The sequence below is a fragment of the Marmota flaviventris genome, chromosome 4 (genome assembly GCF_047511675.1).
Source record: "Marmota flaviventris isolate mMarFla1 chromosome 4, mMarFla1.hap1, whole genome shotgun sequence".
In the NCBI taxonomy this organism is placed as follows: Eukaryota; Metazoa; Chordata; class Mammalia; order Rodentia; family Sciuridae; genus Marmota; species Marmota flaviventris.
Window position 1 is genome coordinate 26,664,439 of NC_092501.1, and position 13,303 is coordinate 26,677,741.

Below are 13,303 nucleotides of genomic sequence, written 5' to 3' on the forward strand. Positions count from 1 at the left end.
TATTACATGAGATAACACAGGTAGAGAGCTCTTTTTTTAATATTTGTTTTTTAGTTTTTTTTAGGTGGACACAATATCTTTATTTTATTTTATTTTTTTATGTGGTGCTGAGAATCTAACCCAGTGCCTCACAGATGCTAGGCACGCGCGCTACCACTTGAGCCACATCCCCAGCCCAGGTAGAGAGCTCTTACTTGACAAAAAGTGATGACAGAATGGTTAAGAGGATGATGATGGTGATGATGATAAGCCTGAGATTATTATTCTTTTCCGCAGGTTCTAAACTCAGCTTAAGCACACTATGTGTTCTTAGAGGAAGTTCACTCCTACAAAAGGTGGCTCTTTCCATTTTTACACTTCTCCCCTCAGACAGCCATTCAAAAGGAAGAGCTAAACTCAGGCTTCCTGTTCCCTGGTCATGATTTCCATCTCCTGGGAACACACAACAGAGCCAGGATGAGGGTGAAGCACAAAATTTAAGGGATCTACACAACAATGAGGGCAAATGCCTTCTTAAATTCTGGGTTCTAGGTGCCTACTTTCCTCACCTTAGTCCTAGCCCTGCCATACCCTTAGTCTGTACCCTTCTTAGCAAGCCTAGGGGGGAACTGTCAGGTTCCTCCAGTACCTTAAGCCTCCAAAGAATCTCCCACAAGCAGCCCTCAGGATATGGGTGACCTGGTACAGCCTCTACCCCCAAGGATGGGGTGATGGGGACAGAGAAGAATCAACAATTGTGGGGGGTATTCATCCTAGTCAGAGAGACTCCCCTGCCCCTTCAACTCTCTCCTGCACAGGTATTCCTGTTGGCCTGGCCTAAATGCCAGCTCTGTCTGTACACTGGTACAAACAGCCTAAATCAGACAATGGGTCCAAATCTGGGCCCTCAAAGTACCCAGGCAGTGGGCCTGGCTAAGGAAAGTCATGAGACTGTTTCTCCTTCCTAGGGCATCTTCAGGTAGGCATGTGTGTGTATGGAAGAACATGAAGTTTGTAGGTAAACTCTGGATGATGGGGTGGGTTGTTAGGAACAGGAAGTAGGAGGGATAGGTGAGGGAGGGACAAGGAGTCTGGAAGACAGTATCATCTTCTATACTACTTCCTAGCTAGGTCACCTCAAATAAGCCACTTGATCTTTCAGAGCCTCCATTTGCTAACTGTACACCAATGACTAGGCAGGAAGGACGATGCCAGGTGCATTGAAACCAATAGAGATCCTTTTTAGGTTCATCGCCGCCGGGAGTGATGCCCAGGCTGCTGAAACCTTCGGAGCTCCTCTCAAACTGTAGCTGCATTCATCTGCTCCCCTGGGGTCCAGCTTTGTCTCTGCTACCTGGAACCACTCCTGCAGCCTCCTTGTTTCTCTCTGGCCCTCACATATCCCCTCCCCACAAATTCTCGATTCTTTTTTTCGTATTTATAAAATTTTGTCCATCCTTACATCATCTTCTATCTCCCAAGAGCCCTGCAAGGGAATAGGTGATGGACTTCTAATTTTCATAGGAACAAAGCAAGGCTCACAGATGATTAGGAACATAGTGGGGCTTGACCTTGGCTCTTCTGAGCCCTTTCTGTCAAGCTAAAGCTAGAGGAGTCCGGGAGAGACGGACTGGGACTGGCATGGGGGCTGGGACCTGAGAGAGAGAAGGTCACGGGAGGGGCGTGGGGGCTGAGACCTGAGAGAGAGAAGGTAGGTGGGCTCAGGCCCCTGCGGGCAGGGGCCTGCACTTCCCACGATCCGCCGGCAGCAGGCGCTGTGGCGGAGGCGCCCTCAGTACTTAAGAATGGCTCACACTAATATCCCTGGCTGTGTGGAAACAGCATTTTATTAAATGCTTCACACAGATTTGGTATAATAAAGATGAATATATTATATCCTTTGCCTCCCCCAGAGTGAGACCATAATAAGAGAGGGGGAGAAACAATAAACTGAAGCATAAATACAACGTAATGGGACTTGTGGCGAGGTACCCGTGGCCTGTTGGGGCTGCCACAAAGCGACCATGCGCTAGGACTTGGTACCTGGTCGCCGGAGAGCCTGACTCCAGTCCCTCCCCGCCCACCCGGAGGTTCTTAGGCTTATGCTTCCATTCCCCTCCCCAACAGCCAACCCCTCCTCCAGCTAGGGAGATCCGACCCCAGCCCCCAGCGAGGTGCCCCTGGAGAGAGAGGAATAGTGGGGGAATCATCTGCTTCGGCTTCTTCTCCCTCTTGGTCCAGGACTGTCCGAAAATAGGCCCCACAGAACAGCCAGACTAGGACAGACTCCAAAGAGCACAAGTCCAGGAAGGATTTGAATTCGACCCTGCCGCTGCCGCCAGGCTAGGGGCTCGCCTGTAACTTAGGTTCCTCCTTGGTCTCACTTCTGTCCTTCTTCAGGCGCCGCCAAAATCGTTAGCCCGAAAATAAAATTTTCAAACCTTTCCCAGAGCCAGGAGGGGCAGGGGACGAACGCTTGAGAATTCAACCCAACTCTTCTGGGCTTAGTTGGCCCTGGGTCCAAGGCAAGACTGCAGAGGCTTAAAGTGTAGAGGCTTCTAACTGGATCTGGGTTCGAATGCCCCTTGTGAGGCTGATTAGAGCGATGAGACCTTCACGTGTTTCTTCTTCTGCAAAATAGAGACGGTGAGAACTGGAGAGAAGGAGTTGAATGCCTGGCACCTCATCGGCTGTTTACAAAAGAAGAAGAAGAAGAAAAAAAAAAGATAAATGAAGAAAGAAAAACAAGTAGCAGCTACCAATTGCTCCCTAAATGTTCTTTTAAATAAATAGTCATTTCAGACCTAGAATTTCCTTGAACCTCACTTGCTTCTGAAGCCCCAAGGCAGGTAAGGTTTTTTTGTTTTGTTTTGTTTTGTTTATATAGCTTAGTTGGTAGAGTGCTTGCCTCGCATGTGCAAGGCCCTGGGTTCAATCCTCAGCACCACCAAAAAAAAAAAAAAAAAAAAGTGAAAGGCTTAGGCTCCCGTCACCCTTCCCTAAGTCTCCTGCCCTTTCCTACCATCAAGGCAAAGAGGTTAAAAGAACTTACCAAAATCTTACTGCCGGCCAGCAGCAGGAGCAGTGTGGGGTCAAAGTGCCATCACTCCACCTCATCTGCATCTCCATAGACACCTAAGCTGCCCTGCTGAGCCTCTAGGAATCCCGGGAGGGAGATTTGGCTGTCAAACTGGAGCCAACAGCGCCAGAGTAAATCCAGACTTCCCCAGGTGCCGGGGCTACGGCCGCCATACCTCTCCAAACGAAGAAAAACGAATAAGAAATGTGTAGAGGCGGAGGGAAGATGAAGAAGATGAGCCATAAGCAAAAGGAGGAAAATTGGGGCAGAGGGCAGAGGGGAGCTGCTTCCCTGGTGTCTTCGGGTCGGGCAGCGCAACATACCTGAAGACCGGCTAGGGGCCTCCTTGCGCCTGCCCTGGACTGGAGAGCCGGCGGAGCCTGTGCGAGCGTATGGGTCCGAGACTCACCGAGGTAAGGGAGGTTGTGTGGGTAAAGGAGTCAGGGGCCGAATACAGGGTTAGGTTGACCTAGTAGAAATGAAGGGCGTGCACAGGAACTAGAGAAATTGGAGGCATTGTTGGAAATGAGATGGAATGAGTGTGATCCCTCAAGATTAGGAACCCACTGACACATGGGAAACACCAAAGGGAACTAGCTGGTATTGCTCAAACGAAATAAGGCTTCAGCTGCTAAGCGCTTCACTCTTCTCTCTTACATGCCCAGCAGCCTAGGACTCCCTTCCCGCACAGAGGGGAGTGCTGAGGCCCGGGACAAAACAGATGCTCGAGGCGCATCCAAACTTGGACCCGCGGCCTGGGAGAGGTAGGAACAAAGGACAGGCGACCTGGAGGTCCAGAGCCGGTGGAGGGCCCTGAGGTTTATTTGGTGCCTCACTTCCATAGCAAGGAAAATCCCGCACAGGACGAATTCCCCAAGGATATTGGATCCAAGCACAGGACCAAACTGTCTTGCCACTTTGCTTCAAGGCTCACAGCCCATTTTCCTGGTGTGGTTGGGTAGTTTGGCTGCCAGACTTTCCGCAGGTCAGCCACTCATATCTCCTCTTTGCCCTATTCTGGCCTCCGTCCTGCCGCCTGAATTCTCTCACTTGGGGCACAGGAACCACTGGGCTGGGGTAGCAATGTCCTGTGTTGCCTCGGACGTTTGGATCAGGGATGCCAGGGCTCTTGGAACTCAGCCTGGGCATAACCTAGGATACCAAGCAGTAGGGAATCTTCTACACTGCCCGCTTCCTCTAGTGCATTAGTGGCCCCCTGGGCTCTGCGGGGACTTGTGGAGCTGCACGAACTGCCTCAGTTCTAAAGCAATGAGCCCAGCCCATGGGCCGCTCCTGAATTATTCACATGCTGTTTATTATGAGAAGCCTGACTCAGGCCTTTCTTGCCTCCCCCCCCCCCCCCCCCCCGCCTGCCTGGGCGGGCTCTCTCTTCCATTTCCTGGACTCTCTCCCTTGGTCCCTGTGTCTTTCCACCAAACCCCACTGCTGGCCTGTGCTTGGCGCCTTCCCAAAGGCTATGAGACCTCTATGGAATGGAGGATGCTGACTCTCATTAGTGATTTTGCTCTGTTCTTGGAGTTCTTGGGCCCACTGGGTTAGTAGAGAGAACTGTCAGCTCTGAAGCAGCCAGAAAGGAACCATCCACAAGGGCCTGACACAGACTCTCTCAAGCACTCCTCCAAGCCCTAAACAGCTATCCCAAGAGCCCACCAATCACTGCCCCAAGCCTGCAAACCCACTAGGGTGTACAAGGGACTATGGATTTCATCTGGACCCCAGCAGGCAACAGAGGGAAAAGTATGGTGACACTCTAGCTCCCTTCTGGGCTGACACCTCTGGGCTCTTGCTTGACTATTCCCCCTTGCCTCCAAAATGGTTCCTGTTTCCCCACCTATTCAAATGCTTCTGGTTTTTCCAAGTTCCACTCAAATGTTACCTCCAGTGGAAACAGAACTAGCCCCCCTCTCCACACACTTAGCTTCCTTTACCCTGGGCTATTGGGGGTGGGGTCTGTTTCTTGCTACTCCTACCACTCCCCATCTTCAGTCTGTTCTTCCTTTCTACTTCTTGTTTTCAAAACAAACACAACAAAAGAAAAATCAGTGTGAACAAAATTTATTCCTAAGTCAGGTCACACAACCACAGCTGGATCCAGAACCTAGCACTCCACTCCCAGCCAATAATCATTAAAGAATGAGGTCTCTGCCCCTCTGTGCATTGGAGGTATAAGCAGCAGGGTGCCTCACACATCTGCTCACAGCTGGCAAAATAAATGATGCACCTACCCTTCCCTTGTATCCCTAGTCCTCATTCCGGCGAATAGGCTGAGAGCCCTGCCTGGTTCTCTCTTTGTCTCTTATTTTATTAATTTAGTTTATACATTCAGCAAGTGCTTGGGAGAGACATTGGTATATGCCAGCCTGGCATAGGGGCATAGAGAGGAAAGTCAATTTTCATCCTCCCTAAGTAAGTTCACAGCCAGATGGAGAGAGAGAGAGGAAGAAGGGAAGATGGACAAATCCAACATGTTCCTAGCAACGTGATAGTGGCCCCGAGGGGGTGTGCTGAGGAGCTGGACAGGGCAGGGAAGGTTTCTCCAAGGAAATGAATTGGGCATTAAGCACAGGGCAAGAGGTACCAGGAAGAGACATTTCTGGCTTTGGGATAAAGGGAGCAAAGGTTTGGGACTAAAATAGAAGACTATTCTGGTGGTCGCATAGCATGGGCACCCAGGACTTGAGTAACCTCCTGGTAAGTCTTCCCATACCTGCCTATTTCTGTCACTCCGTTATCAGTTTATACCCTTCATACTTCCAAAGAACAGTCAGCTCCTCCCATCATATAGGGCTGAAGTTCCCAGAAGAAGCTTCTCATGTGGGTAGCCACCTAGACATTAGGTTCTGAAGGAACTCAGTTCACAAAAGAAGTAGAGAGGAAAGGAGCAGGGAAGGGGGTGCTCTTCAAAGGAATGGCCAGCCCTCAGATCCTGCCCCTGCCTCACCTCACCAGAGGTCCTGAAAGCTAAGCTTAGCTAGAGAAAGCCTGGCAATTTCAGAAGCCAGCTTGGAACCCAGACTGAATTTTGGAGCAGCTGGCTCCCCTCCCCAGGCCTGGGAGGAGACAACTTCCCATTCCCCACTGGCCTGATTCTGGCCTTTACCTTTTCTGGATTTCCAACACTTTTGAGACTCTAGTGTGTTATGTAATATTAGCCCCAGAAAAATATGCCCATCAGGGCTCACATGTGAATTTTATACACAATTTCTGGGGTCTGCAGAACTCCTGAAGCCCATTCAAAAAGCCCTTAGGGATCTCTGATTAAGAACCTCGTAGTTCAGGGAATACGGGCACAGACTTGAGTCTAAAAAAAAAAAAAAGTTTTCCAATCCTTATCACTTCAAAACAAGCTGTGTGACATTGGATGGGTTACTGAACTTCTCTGGGCCTCAGAGAACTTCTCTAGGCTCCTGCTTATGTGTAAAATAGGGGTAATAGCAGTAGCTACTTCAAAGGTAGTAATAAATGAAATAAATAAAACAGCCTGGATTCAGGCAAGGTAAGGGCTTATGATATTTATTGCCATAGTTATTACGGTTGTTGCTACAGATAGTACCCTGGACCGAATGTAAGGACTACTGAGCAGTCCTGGCTCAGTCAGGATAACAGGAGGCCACCTAATCTGTGCTAATTCTATAGCACAGAAAGCACTTTCTGAATGGAGTGTCAAGAGTAGCAGGTCTACATGAGAAAATGTGACCCAGAGCAATGCTCAAGTTGACTTGTTTTAAGTGGAGTCAGACTCTTTCCTTCAGAAGGAATTCTGGCTTAAGGGTGGTACTTACACAAAGAACCTGGAAATGAATGGGGCCACCCAAACAATATAGACTGATCAGATGGAGCCCCAGGGGTTTAAGTGAATTTCTCTCCTGTGCTAAGGAATTATTCATTTGTTTGGGTCCCCTTATCGTGGCCATTTGTGAATGAATGCTCTTTCTTTTCTTTTGGTCCAGAATCTTCCTTAAACTGGGAAGGGGGCAGACAGATTTTGGGTAGAATGTTCCTTTCCCCTTCCACTAGAGATGAAATAAGGCTAGACCCTGGCCTTATAGGAAGTAAAGGAGACTTCAAGAGTCAGAATATGCTGCTGGGCATGGTGGCTCATGCCTGTAATCCCAGTGACTTGGGGGGTTGAGGCTAGCCTCAGCAAGTAAGTGAAGCTCTAAGCAACTTAGGAAGACCCTGTCTAAAAATAAGAAATAAAAAGAGCTGGGATGTAGCTCAGTGGTAAAATGCCTCTGGGCTAAATCCCCAGTACAAAAAAAAAAAAAAAAAAAGCCTCTATCCCATCTAAAAAAAAAAAAAGGTCAGGATATGGTGTATAACTGGCTCTGAAAATGAGCACTTCCTCTGTGGAGCAGACTCTGGGGATCAGTTTCTTACAGCTCCAGGTAAAAAGACATTGTCCCAGTTGGCTAGGGGTGGGGGGACCTCTAAGTGTCTTCTTTTCCTCAGCAGAAAGTTGGGCAGAAAGACTAGAGTCTAGAAAGTGATGGTTGGGTTCCTTCTAACCAACCTCCATTCCCCTACTAGTAGTTCTCTTTTAGAGTCTCACAGTCTTGGCCCAAGTCATTCCCCAGCCATTTGTACCCTGTTTGCTTGATGGAAACTTATTCAACCAATAACAGTTGTCCTTCAGTCTGGGATGGATGGAATCATCAAACTCAAGGATCTCAGTCTGGTGGCAGAGAGGAGGGAGTCCAATCACAAACCAAAAATACACCTTACTGCTCTGCAAGATGGAGGCCAGAGAATTTGGACTCTTAGGAGTCCAGAAAGTCTTAGCTGGGCACACACTAGGGCTTTAGGGGTGGAGATAGGGTAGAACCACAGGGTGGGGAAAAAGTTGCTGAGACCGTTAGGTTGATTTTCCAAGGTGGACTGGATAAGGAGACCTGGGAAAATAAATTGAAACAACAAAGAACTAGGTGGAACCCCTAAATATGCAGAGCTCCTGAACATGTTTAGCCAAGAGGCCAACTGATTAGGTGGATGAACCAAAGGTAGCAGGGCTGGGCCGCCCAGGGAAGGAGACATTTGGTGAAGGTGGGTGGAGGTGATACATCAGAGGATGGTGTAATGTAGTCCCCACTTTGACATAGTGTGGCTAAAAACTAAAGATCCCAGGGAACAAGACTCTCATGCTCCTCAGTTCATATTCTACCCCTTCCTAGAGGTCTCTCAGTAATCCTGAACTCCACTGGTCTTTGGGGACTGGGAGATGGGCAATAGCAGCTGCTGGGCTTTTCCCTAAGGCACAGTCCTTCTGGCCAGTATCAGGTGCAGAGAATAAAATAACAGGAAAGGAAAGAGGGCAGGTATGGGAGGATACCCTCACCTTAGGATAGAACTCAAAGTTCCCAGTCCCAGATCTGGAGAGCGGTCTCTGATATGGAGTTTGACTGAGGTTCTGGTCAGGAAGTTGGGGTTATGGTAGGAAAGGGATGAGATGGGATTCTAAATGCAGTAAGTGAAAGGAGAGGGCAGACCTATCTTGCCCTCCCCCTTCCAAATCTTCCCCTTCTCTCTTCTGTTCTTCGCCAGTTCCTAGACTCTGACTCTACTATTTCTAGGCCCAGAATCTCCTTGTGGCTTTCAGGGTAGCAGGGATGCCTCAGAACAGGCATGCCCCAGGAATGGATCTGCAGCTCTGTGAGAACTGAAATCCCTCTTTGCACCATTTCTTCCTCTGAGCACCTGTCCTTCCTCCAAAATCCAGTCAGTGCAAAGGTGGGAAAGGAAGCATCAAGCTCCTTCCAACATTCTCAAGCATGCTCCAGGTCAGCACTAGGGCCCCACAGGAGAATTCAGTCTCCCTAATCCATCCCTATTACTCCAGAGAGCTGCAAGTCATGACTCCAAACACAACTAACTGTGAGATAAACCAATCTCTGGTGTTCAGAGGCTTCTCCACTGGAGGCAGAGAGAGAATCTGCTCTCTGTTCCATAGCCCAGCTCAGTCCACTCCCTCTCCAGGGCAGGTATGAGGGGAAAGAAGTTCCATTCTTCTTATTCCAACCACCTCTGCCCTAGGCCTTGAGCCCTCAAACTGGCCTCTCTGGTCCCTCCTCTGGTTCAAGCTTAAGCTGTCCAACCACACTAACCACACTACCCGCACTACAAACAAAGCCGGTATAGTCTGTGCCTCTGTGTGTGAGCAGGGAGAACTTCCCTTGACTCCAACTCCCTCTTCCTCCCCTTTCTCCAAGGGCAGAAATGGAAAATTAGGGGCAGACACAAACCAGATGGGGTAGCAAGAGAGAAGAGGGCCTGAGGGCACAGCCCCGTTGTTGTGCCTCAGGGCAATGAAACACATAGCTGAGGTTCAAACCCACTAACATGCCCAAAGGTTCACATAGGTTTACACAAATATACACATGGAGAACCACACACAAATACGCATATTCAAAAACATAAACACCTTCAAGTAACGATGCACACAAAATGCCCATCTAATATGCACAGATTCCAGGCCACAGGGCTCCTCAGCGGTCAGCCTAACTGGAACCCCAGCCTCCCTGCGAGTTTCTGAGAGCGCAGCCCCAGCCCTGGCCCGGCCCCCTACGGGCCCCCGCCCAGCATCCGGAACAGCTGGAGTCGGCCGGGCAGTACACACAAGCCCGGCGCTGGGCTGGGCGGGGCCCGCAACGGGGCCCCGGCCCGGGCCCGGGCAGAGCAGCGGAGAAGCCCCAAGCCCTTCCCAGTAGCTCCGGCACTCGGCCCGTTTGCCCATTAGACGCCTATCATCAAAAGAGTCGTACCCTAGCCGGCCGGAGAGCCAGTCGCAGACCAGGCTAAGAGTGTGCAAGATTGCCGGAGGAGGTAGGGTGGCCGCTTCGGTCTCAGGCCGGGGTAGAGGCGCTCACAGACACCAACAACTCCTCCCTCCGCCTCCTGGCATGGGGAAGGCTGAGCCCTCTGACTGGCCCCCTCCCCCAACCGCTGGAATCCCCACCCCTGTCCCGCGTTGCCCACCCAGGGCTGTGAAGCTGGCTCTGACCTCCTGCGCGCCAGTCCAGGAGGGCTTCAGGTTCCCTTTCTCCAAGCACATGGCCCAGAGCTGGGGGTGAGGGACAAGGATCGGGAATGGGGCTCTAGGTTCTTGATTTCGGCATGGCAAAGTCCACAGTGGGCGGAACCGGGCCCACCCGGACTCCTGTTCTTACCTGACCCGCGCCGCGGCCGCGTCCCTCCCTTGTTGGGGCTCCCGCCACCCTTCTCGGACTCCAAATCCCGGGTTGGAGAGCCTGAGACCTCCGGGCTGGCGCTGCCACCGCAACCAGGCCTGCGGGAGGCGGGTGCGCCCGGAGCTCGGCTCTCAGTTTGGGGTGGGGGCGGTGGCTTTTCAGTCGCCCGAGGTTCGGGTGCAATAAAGGCGCCGCTAATGTAATTTACAAACAGCTCGGGCCGAGCGCGGCGCAGCGCCCGGACTGACAGGCGCATTAGGCAGGCTAATTCCAGCCGGCTCCTCCTACCCCCGGCCCGCTAATTAATGAGCTTCCCAACTTAGAGCCGCCTGCATTGGACAGAGAGAGAGAGAGAGTGAAAGAGAGGGCGAGGGAGAGGTAGAGAAGGAGAGAGACGGGGGGAGCAGAGAGGAGAGAAGAGAGGGAGGGAGGGAGGGAGAGAGGACAGGGAGAGAGAACAGAGAGAAAGAAGAGAGGAGAAAGACTGGGAGAAAGCAAAGAGAAAGAGAAGTGCCGTGAAGCTGCAGATAATTGATTACTCCTCGATCAAGGCTAACTTGTTAGCAATAGTCAATTGCCCCGTCTTTCCGCCTCCCCTCGCAGTCCGGGATCGGCGCCCTTGCTTCGGCTTTTCCAACTGCCGCCGCCAGGACCCGGGGCCAGGAGCCGCCGCGGAGCCACCTGATACCTTTAAATAGCACCGGGGCTGGCGAAACTGGAGCCCCGCGCTGCGCGCCCCGGCTCCGGCCCCGGATTGCTGGAAGCCCGGGCAGCAGCGGCGGCTGCTGCGGCGCCCGCGTCAGCGCTCTACTTCGTGGGCCCCGCGCGTCTAAGCCTGCCTCAGCCACCGCGCTAATCAGTCCGGTGCCCGGTCCGCGCCCTGCCTGGCGCGGCCTCCTTGCCGCCGCCTGCTCGCACCGCCCGGCGCCCGAGCTGCCCGCGGGCTGGGTCCCCGCGGCCGGAGCCGCCCCGGCGGGGCCCCCAAACGAGGCCGAGATGACTTCCAAGGAGGATGGCAAGGCGGTGCCAGGGGAGGAGCGGCGGCGCAGCCCGCTAGACCACCTGCCACCGCCCGCCAACTCCAACAAGCCGCTGACGCCGTTCAGTATCGAGGACATCCTCAATAAGCCGTCTGTGCGGAGAAGTTACTCGCTGTGCGGGGCGGCGCACCTGCTGGCCGCCGCGGACAAGCACGCGCCGGGCGGCTTGCCCCTGGCGGGCCGCGCGCTTCTCTCGCAGACCTCGCCGCTGTGCGCGCTGGAGGAGCTCGCAAGCAAGACGTTTAAGGGGCTCGAGGTCAGCGTCCTGCAGGCAGCGGAAGGTAAGAGCCTCCGCTAGGTTTCCCTTTGCCCAATGCCTCACGCTTCTGTTTTGTGCCCTATGCCTCTGCTCACTTCTTCCCGCGCCGGTCGCCAGGGCCCTCTAGCCCGAGCCTCTGCCGCTGGGAGTGGTGATAGGTGGGACAGAACCCAATCCCTATTTTCTGTAGACCTCTGGGTAGGCCAGAGTCCGGGTGATCTGAGTATTGTGGTGGGAACCCAAGCTCTCTCCCCAGTCTGCATGCTCTGCTCGGCTCCCTCTGGTTCCCAGTGGCCTGGCGCTCCTAGCCCTTCACGATTCTGGGTGGGGAATCAAGAAAACCTTTTGCTGCGATTTTCTGGGTAGTATAGTATCAGGCGGCGGTTGGGAAGCAGTAGGGGAACCAACATCGTGTTGACACTATGATCCCAGAGTCCCTATCTGGGTTCCTCTGGCTTGCAGAGACTTTGAATCTTTCAAACCAAGTCTTAGGTGGCAGGCAGAAACCAAAACAAATTTTCTTAGCGATTTCAAGGAGACCAGAGACAGTAGGTTTGTGACAATTCAGGCTTGCTCTGGTGTGAGAAGCTGAGTCAAATAGGGGAAGGGAAATGAGGATAGACTGCAGGCCCTGATGGGCCTGTGTGGTGTGGGGAGTTAAAGGGTGAGAGCTAGGGTGGGTTCTCCACTCTCCCGATGGGAGCCTATACTGTCATTTCTTTCCAGGTCGTGATGGGATGACCATCTTTGGGCAGCGGCAGACCCCCAAGAAGCGGCGAAAGTCCCGCACAGCCTTCACCAATCACCAGATTTACGAGTTGGAAAAGCGCTTCCTATACCAGAAGTACCTGTCCCCAGCAGATCGCGACCAAATCGCGCAGCAGTTGGGCCTCACCAACGCACAGGTCATCACCTGGTTCCAGAATCGTCGTGCCAAGCTCAAGCGGGATCTGGAGGAGATGAAGGCCGACGTGGAGTCCGCCAAGAAACTGGGCCCCAGCGGGCAGATGGACATCGTGGCGCTGGCAGAACTCGAGCAGAACTCGGAGGCCGCAGGCGGCGGTGGCGGTGGCTGTGGCAGGGCCAAGTCGAGGCCGGGTTCTCCTGCACTCCCCCCAGGCGCCCCGCAGGCCCCGGGCGCCGGGCCCTTGCAGCTCTCGCCCGCCTCCCCGCTCACGGACCAGAGGACCAGCAGCCAGGACTGCTCGGAGGATGAGGAAGACGAAGAGATCGACGTGGACGATTGAGCGGCGCCTTGTGTCTTTCGCCGCCCTGGGCCCCAAGCGCCCGCACACCCGCCGCCTCCCGGACCGACCGCCGAGGGGAGCTGGGACCTCCTCTGCAACTCCCGCCTCCTCCCTTGTCCCAGGGCCCGGACTCGGCTCCCAGCAGCCGCCTCTTCCCTCTCGAAGCAATAAACCCGGGCTGGCTGCCGGGCGGGCTGCTATACACGGCTTCCGACGCTCCGGAAGCCCTCGCCGTGCAATTCTGTATGGCTTCTGTATAAATATTTAAACCTATATAGCAGGTTCTTCCCACCGCAGCCTGGTTTTTTCGTTTCTTTTATTTTTTTAAATCTCAGAGATCTCGATGTTTTTCAAAGCTCTCGGGCTACCGGGTTGGCTGAGGGCGAGGCAGAATCCAGAACACTAACCCGCGGTCTAGAGAAGGGGGTAGCTCAGGCTGTTTTGATTTTTCTCTGCATGTGGCGAATGCACCAGCCAGCTCCCTCTCGCCTCCC

General features: G+C 53.0%; 1 protein-coding gene across 1 annotated transcript; it reads left to right on the plus strand.

The window, feature by feature from the left end:
• The first annotated feature begins 11,259 nt into the window (after positions 1-11,259).
• Positions 11,260-12,809, plus strand: Lbx1 (ladybird homeobox 1). The gene is made up of 2 exons (XM_027930411.2): positions 11,260-11,584; positions 12,289-12,809. Exons 1-2 carry the CDS (start codon positions 11,260-11,262, stop codon positions 12,807-12,809), a joined length of 846 nt encoding a protein of 281 aa, XP_027786212.1.
• The last annotated feature ends 494 nt before the right edge of the window (positions 12,810-13,303 follow it).